We start from the raw sequence: 8477 nt of genomic DNA, 5'->3' as shown, positions 1-8477 counted from the left end.
CCCATTACAGTCCAAAGTACCCAATGATATCATGTTCTTTTGTAGATTGGGAACATGTCTTACCCCACACAACGTCCTTACCACATCATCATACATCTTGATCCTGATATCCCCTATTCCAACAATGTTGTAAACCGCATCATTTCCCATCAGAACGGAACCAGGACTCACCAATCTTTAAGTGGTGAACCAGGCTCTGTTGGGCGTCATGTGAAAAAAACATCCCGAATTTAAGATCCAAGAACTTGTGATGCTTTCTGAACATGATGAAATAGTAAGCATCTCACCATCACTGCTCCCTGAGTCCCCTACTTTAACTACATTCACAAATTTTGACGAATGCCCATTGAACTTTTGCCTTTCCCTTCTCCTACTCCAGACATTTCGATTTTATGTGCCCTAGTTTCCCGCACTTGAAATAGCGAACATCTTTCTTCCTCCTAGACTGAGTTTTATCGATCCACTCCAGGACTTGCCTCTACCACGATCCTGATTACCTTTCACCATGAGCTCTTCAACATATGAACCCTATCACTGGCCTTCTACCTTTGATGGAACCCCAGCAATGCAGTCATGATGTCCTCCAACTCTAGGATTTCTTTCCCACAAGTTAGCGTCGTAACCAGATTCTCATATGTAGGCGACGTAGGTAAAGAATTCAGTAGCATCAACGCTTTGTCCTCCTCCTCAAACTTCACATCAACTAGCCCCAATCACTAATGATTTGATTAAATCTATTGATGTGTTGAGTCAAGTCCAAACCCTCCTCCATCTTAAGCCAGTAAAGCTTTTGCTTAAGATACAACTTGTTTGAAATTGACTTGGACATGTATCGACACTCCAGTTTCAGCCAAATCGCTGTCGATGAGTCCTCATCCATGACATGATACAACACGTCATTGGCCGAACATAACCTAATCGTAGAAACTGCCTTTGCTTCAAGCTCCTTCCAACTTGTGTCGTTCATATCGTCTAGCTTCTTTTCGTATAACATCTTCACCATCCCTTGCTGCACTAGCAAGTCCTTCACCCTTTGTTGCCAAAGCCCGAAATTACTAGTTCCATCGAACTTATTCACATTGAACTTAATCGAAGAGACCCTATCCATTGTAGAGCCAATAACTTTGATACCACTTGTATATGTGCTTTCAACTTGAACATGCGCAGTAGAAGCACATAATCAATCACAAAACACTCAACAACTACTAATGCAATTACTCAATGATAAAATGTACTCAAGAAGCAATCAAATAATAATAAGAAGAATAAAAAACACAACTAGAACGCACAAGATTTACGTGGTTTGGCAATAGCCTACGTCAACAGGAGGAGCACCTCAGTTTCACTATGATCAATGTCAAAGCTTACAAGTTTTGAAGCTTAATCTATTCCAGGGTTACATAATAAACATTATGTAACTATCTAATGCATACAGAAGTGTTCTAGTATATCTTAACTACATCTGTAACAATCCCCTAGAGGAAAATCCTCTAAATATGCCCAATCTACAAGTCTCCAATATGAAAATACATAATTTGCATTGACGAAAACCATCTCAAACCGTTGACGGTTTGGAGCAGAAGAAAACTCTTTGCAGTTACTGCCTAAAATCATTGATGGTTTGTCCTCCTTAGCTGGACCTTACTTTTGTCCATTTGTCCCTCACGTCATGTAACTTTCTCCGTTACATTTGATACGCTCTAAATATGAGCCACATCCCTAACAAATTCTCTAGTTAGGTGAACAACTTTTCTAACTTAATTCTTTAAATTAATGTTAGTTTCTTAGTTATGTTACTACATTGAATAAACGTAAGGAAAAAATTCATTTTTTTTTCATATATATTGAATACAGACTAATAGTCAATTAGTGAAAAATTCATTTTATAAATAAATTTAAATTTTAGAAGATTTTTATAATTTAAAAGCTTAAAATGAAATGTCATACTGAAAATTTAGAAAATGTTAGTTAGATTTTACATTCTACAGACTTCTAAATCTCGATATGCAGACATATTTAATTAACTTTATAGCATAAAGTGTGAGCACTGTCATTTCCTGTGAGGTGCCTAGCTTCTTCCGCATTCATTACTCTAAAAATCAAAAGAGATCAGGGCATTTATTTATTTATATATTTGTTTTCTTTTGAAACGCGGTTGATTCTTCAGAGGCCCATGCATTTATAGCGATTATTATTGCCTTCTTAACCCTGCTTCTTTCTGTGTCTGTGTGTGAGTGTGAGTGTGTGTGTGTGTGTGTGTGAGAGAGAGAGAGAGGGACTAGGTTCAGAGCTGCAGAGAGCAAAGGATGAAAACGCAAAGCTAGCTGGCCTCATCAGTTGAAATAAATAAATATATGAAAGAGAGTGATACTGGATGATAATTTCAGCCACGATGAGGAAGAAGACAAAAAGGGTTTTCCAGTACTGCTTCATCATCTTAATAATGGAATGCTTTCGGGGTATGCTCCTCACCTCTTCTACACTTTCCCTTATATATATAATCTGTGTATGATAATGAGTCAATGATATGTGTGTTTTGCTTGTTGCTTTCTTCTTTGTTTGTTCTCTCATCATTCAGTTATCTTGCCTAGCTGAATATAATCCCTCATCACCCTTCCATCAAAGAGGTCCGGATACTAATTAGTCTAACAAAAAAATTGGGAGAGAGATGGAGAGAGGTGGGATAGGCTTTTGCGGTACAGAGTAGTTAGTTTTCTGAATAAAAAAATTGCTGATTTTATTTATTTATTTATTTGGAGGGAGGTGGCCATTCAGCGTTAATAGTTTTATTCAATCTTTCTTTCCCCTTCAAAGGGGGAAAACTTAGATAGATGTGCCCAACAAGCTCCAGAGCTCTACTTTTTGAGTATTTGTCGATCTTCATGCATGTTTCTTCTTGTGCTTAATGCTGGTTTTATCTTTTTACAGCAACTCAAGTAATTTCTAGCTTCCACTAAAAATTAAAAATTAAAAACTGGTTCCACTTGATAATGCTTTTTAAGAATTGTTGGTGTCAGTACTGTTTCACACTAGCCTGCATTCATTAATATTATTAATATTTATTATTGTTGTTATTCTTAGTTTTTTTTTTTTTTTTTTCAATTTCGTAAGCCCCAAAACAGCGCGCGCACACATACACACACATATATATATATAAAATATTTATTTATTTATTTTTTCATGTCAATACCATTGCGCGTATTTTTGTGGCTTCTCATTTTCTTTCACGTACAAATTAAAATACATGCATGTACGTGTACATATAGTTTGTGCAACGTCAATGAGGGGAGGTGTAGGAGTAGTGGTGGCGCAACATGAGAAGGAAGAAGAAGAGACGCCGGTGAGGGGTATGTCGCCGCCGGAGGGGAACACCACATTCCTGGACGGAACAACGTGGTGCGTGGCGGTGCCGGGGGTGTCCCAGCGTGATCTGCAGAATGCGCTGGACTGGGCGTGCGGGCTGGGAATGGCGAACTGCAACCCCATCCAGGCCGGCGGAGAATGCTTCCAACCCGACACACTGCTGTCCCACGCCTCCTACGCTTTCAACACCTATTACCAGCAAAATGGCAATTCTGACATCGCCTGTAACTTCGGCGGCACCGCCACCGTCACCAAGCACAATCCAAGTACGTACGTAAACACTCTCTATACCTTCACTTTGACTTTTACTTTTTTTTTTTCTTTTTTCTTTTTAATAGAAGATGATTTTTATATATATCTCGAGATTTTGTATATATATATATATATATCACTTCTGTTTTGAGATGGCATACAATTAGACAGCACACTTGGGACCAACATGAGACTATGGACAAGAGACGAGAAATAAATCTCGGGCGGAGATGCCTAACACTCCCCAAATATAATATGCTTAACTCTCACATACATTAAGAACATATATATACTTTTTATGCCATTGATCTTCAATTTTCTCATTATATTTGAACAAATAAATTAAGAAAGTGCAAGATTGAAAAAATTCATTTCTCTATTATTTTTTAATTTTTTTCCTTTTTCTTTTTCAAATAATATAATGGATCCATGTAAATGAAGCCTTAATTCTTTGTAAAATAATTTATTTTAATTTTCTAATGTTGCAGGTTACGCAAAGTGTGTTTATGCAGCACCTGGGTACGTTAATGATGTTCAATATATTATTTAACCTACTTATTATATATAGGGCGAATCACATCATAAGTTCCTAAAGTTTAATTAACTGAATTAGATACCATGCATTCTCTAAAGTTTTAGTTATATAAAATAAACTAATGAAATTTCATGGCACATTAATTCAAGTCTCTATTTGGACCTTTAAATATCAAACTGCTACCATTAAAATATTAGAGATCAGTAAGTAAAATTCAATAAAATTAACTTAGTGCTTCTAGCATAATTTGCTTGCATATATTATATTACATATGTTAATTTGTTATTATGTAGAGTGGTGGTAATTGGAAATTCAAAATTTGAATGTGTGCTCATTTTTTTCAGGTCTCAAAGCTCTTCAGCACCTCCACAGCAGCCAAGTTATAAACTAGGCTTCATTGGGTGGACTACAATTGTTGCAATCTCAGTGCTTTTGTACTTGAGAAGCTGATACATATATATATATATATATATATATATATATAGCTTTCTTGCACATGAAGGTGATCTTCAATTCATTATATAATCTTTTGAGCTGTTCATGATTGGTACAAAGGACAAAAGGCTAAAGGATTTAGATCAACCTTCATGGGCAGCAGCTAGAATAAGACCTTGCTTGATGTGCTTGGTTTGGCATTTTTGTGACTCTGACTTTTTAGACATTAATGTTTCTTGGTCGCTGGGTTAGGAATCTATGGCAGAATGCAAGCATGGCATCCTATTCTCTCTTTCTTCTTCCCTCTCCCTCCCTCCCCCTTCACTTTTATGATTTTTATTTGGGATCATAATCCTATATTTTGATTCACAGAATATTTATTCTTAAGAGTAAAATAATTATAATATAAAATTTTAATAATTTATATAAAGTAAACATGTTATTATCATAGAGCAAATGTCAATTTTTAACTTTTTTTTTTTATCTATTCATAACGAGAAATAGGTAAGAAATAAGTTTTAATTTCTAATTTCACCATTGTCGATATCGAGTTTTGAGGATTTTTTAGAATGTGAATATTTGGTGACCATTTATAAGCCAAACAAATATAAATAACCAAATTATTGGTTATCTAACTTGTGTTTTTTTTCACTTTAGAAAGTAGAGTCGCCATTTTATTTTAATTTTTTGAAAAAAAAAATCGAGGAAAACATTTTGTAAAGAGATTAGATTCAGATATACATTTGTGAATAGAGAATGTGATATTTTAAATTCCCTTTAAATATTGGAATTTAAAGCATTATTACCCTAAGAAACTCGTTCCTTTGAATGGTTATGTGCTTACCTTGTGTGTGTGTGTCCCATTTTGAAAATAAGTTTCTAAAAGAAAACATTTAAATTTTAGAAAATGCGTAAAATTATTATTATTATTATTTAAAAAAAAAAAAAAAACAAGTAGTCGACCACCTACAAAGGCCAATCGACCACTCTTTACAATTTTCCATTTCTCTCATTTTTATTCATTTTAAAAAACTATCAGCCCTCAAGACCTTTGAAAAGGCTTATGTAGAATTAATGTAGATGACTTAACCCTCATAAAAATCCTACTACTTGAGTGCCTATTCAAAATGAACATACAAGCATGCAAATAACATAAAGTGAAGCAAAGAAGAAGGAAGAATTCTAGGTTTTTAATTTGGTATGATTGCATCTACAAAGTAGACTTTCTACATATCCCTGAAGAGGAATCAAATCATCTGCAGTTCCCAAAAATTATTTTTAATTTCAAAGTTAAAAATAATTTTTTATTTATTTTCATGAAAACTCTTGAATTTGTATGATTTTGGTTTCTTTGAAAGAAAAACTAAAAAAATCAACTTGAAATCTTACATTTTATTTTTTAGAAAGAGGCTTTTTAATCCATTTAACAACCACATCATGAATGATTCATTAAAAAGTTTAATTTTCTGAACAGACTTCTTTTGTTTCTTTGAAAGGAAAACCATAAAACCATTTGAAAGTATGGATCTTTTGAGGTAGAACTATAAACCAGCCTTGACATAATTGAGAAAGAGTAGAAAACATTCAAATGTTGCTTTGTGTATGTATGACTCTACCATGTTTTGAAAATTTTGTGAAAACTTATACAAATTCATATGCTTTGAATGAAAATTGATTTTTTTTTGGGTAAAGAAACCATGAAAAACTCTAAAAAAGATTAATCAAACTTAACCAAAAGTGCTCTACCAAGTCTAAAGACTTCAAAAAGTTTGAAATTCCAAAGAATACTAAGAGTGCATGCAGAAATAGCACTTACGAGATTTGGTTGCAAGGGCCTATCGATCGCCTACAACCAAAGGCTACATTTTCAAATGGAGAAGGGGTCGGTTGACCGCTTGCATGGAACAGTTGACCGTTTGAACATGAAGCATTAATCATAGCATTCAAAAAAACATAATATACTTCCAAGTGCCAAAATAGATCAAATAAATGGAAATAAATGAAGCAAAGGGTTTTAGGCACTGACCTCTTTGAAGAGTGAACTTATATGGATCAAGTGGAAAGCCCTTCACTTCAAATCAAAACTCCAAAGTTCCTTCCAAAAGAAGAGAAAAATATCTGCTAGCTTTGTTGTATTCCTGGGAGGGGGGGGGGGTGAATTGGGTATTTAAAAATTATCGCCTTATTTAAACCAAATCAACAGTATTACTCAACCAAGGGTCTATCTATGCAAAAATAAACCTAATTATTCGCAATAGTAAAATACAAACATTCATGTGCAAGAATTTAAAATGCGAAAATTAAAAGTATGCACAAGAAATGTTATCGAGGTTCGGCCAATTGTGCCTACGTTCTCGCCTCTAGCTCGTAAGCCCAAGGATTCCACTAATGCTCACTTAACGAGTGGAGCAGTGTTAGAATTGGTGTATTCCCAAGAGGGGGGGTGAATTGGAATTTAAAATTTTTCGCCTAGGTTAAACCAAATGAACAACAGTATATACAAAACCTAGGGTCAGTCTATTCAATTTCTGAATGCGTAGATAAATATAATATGGAATTTAAGTTATACGCATCATTCACCCATAACATACATGTGCGGTAAATATAAAGTGCGGAAATGTAAATGAACACACGATATGTTATCGGGGTTCGGCCAACTGTGCTTACATCCCCGCCTCTAACTTGCAAGCAGGAGGATTTCACTAATAGCTCATTTAAGGGTGGAGTAGCACCGTTTACAATCAGGTCAAATTAACACAGGGCTGACCTCAACCTTAACCAGGTCAATTAGCGGGACTGACCTCAACCTACACGCCTTAACAAGACGACGCACCTAGCTTTCCTAACCGGGTCTAAGCCAATTCGGGACTATTCTAGGACTAGTCTCCCTCTTCAGGCCCGTGCCTGGAAATACAACAGTATTTGAAATACAATCAAATGGTACAATGAATAAGCTTTCAAGTAAAGCAGATGTGTACCCAAATACACGCAATTACAAACACCACAGTATGATTCAATATGTAAGCTCAATGTGGTTTAAGATGTCAACTCTCAAATAGATTTACTATCATTGTAATGAGTGCGTGAGAGTGCAAACAGTATCATCTTTGTATCACAAGATATTCAGGTAAGATGTTCACACAAAGACACTAGCTAAGCAATATATGTGTATATTTCAAAGAGCGGGTTTTCTCAATTGTATGATGCTCTTGAAGTGTATATGTTTGGTTTGCAGAAGGATATTCAATCTTTGTATTCAGCAAAGGATATATGAGTTAACGAATATTGCAACAAAGATTTTATCACATAAGCAAATATCTCATCAAATATTTTCAAGATACAAACACAGTAGATATTTGAAAATGTTTTTATAACCAAAATACAAATACAAACTTCTTAAGATATTGCAATGAATATGCAATACTCAGAAGTTTTATATAAGTCTTCTTAGGAGAGACTTATCACCAAAGTCCCTTAAGAATACTTAAGGTTTTAGCTCTCAAAAATAAGTTAATCAATCCAAAGATAGGAGAGCAAACCAATCAAGACAAACACTCAAAACTAATTTACAAATGATGTAGGCAATATGGGAAGGTAAGATTGAGTATGTGAGGCTTGGAAATGAGTATTATAGGGTTTTGATTTTTCAAAGAATTTTCCCTAATCAAAGTGGCTAATCCCTTTTAATTTTCTCAAATGAACTCATATAGATAGGCAAGGGAGAAAATATGACCGTTGGGGACCTATTGGGTATTATTAGAAAAGTTTAATGATGTTTAAAGCATTTTAACCCTGTTTAAAAAATATTAACTGTGGTAATAAAATCAGGGCAACCCGAGAGGTCCGGTCGACCAGAAATGATTCAGTCGACCAGGACTCAAATTGCTCGGTC

General features: G+C 34.8%; 1 protein-coding gene across 3 annotated transcripts; it reads left to right on the top strand.

The window, feature by feature from the left end:
* The first annotated feature begins 2210 nt into the window (after window positions 1-2210).
* LOC131160003 (major pollen allergen Ole e 10-like) lies at window positions 2211-5033 on the top strand. Of its 3 annotated transcripts, XM_058115280.1 has the most exons (4): window positions 2211-2459; window positions 3267-3629; window positions 4104-4134; window positions 4495-5033. In XM_058115280.1, the coding sequence occupies exons 1-4, from the start codon at window positions 2375-2377 to the stop codon at window positions 4598-4600; spliced, it is 585 nt and encodes a 194-aa protein (XP_057971263.1). In that variant the 5' UTR covers window positions 2211-2374; the 3' UTR covers window positions 4601-5033. The 3 variants fall into 3 exon arrangements, with proteins under 3 accessions (XP_057971263.1, XP_057971264.1, XP_057971265.1); XM_058115281.1 differs by lacking the exon at window positions 4104-4134 and having other exon boundaries at window positions 3267-3633; XM_058115282.1 differs by lacking the exon at window positions 4104-4134 and having other exon boundaries at window positions 4495-4875.
* The last annotated feature ends 3444 nt before the right edge of the window (window positions 5034-8477 follow it).

The sequence above is a fragment of the Malania oleifera genome, chromosome 7, assembly GCF_029873635.1.
Source record: "Malania oleifera isolate guangnan ecotype guangnan chromosome 7, ASM2987363v1, whole genome shotgun sequence".
Classification (NCBI taxonomy): Eukaryota; Viridiplantae; Streptophyta; class Magnoliopsida; order Santalales; family Ximeniaceae; genus Malania; species Malania oleifera.
The sequence above is the reverse complement of the archived record's forward strand: the minus strand, read 5'-3'. Positions and strand labels throughout refer to the sequence as shown.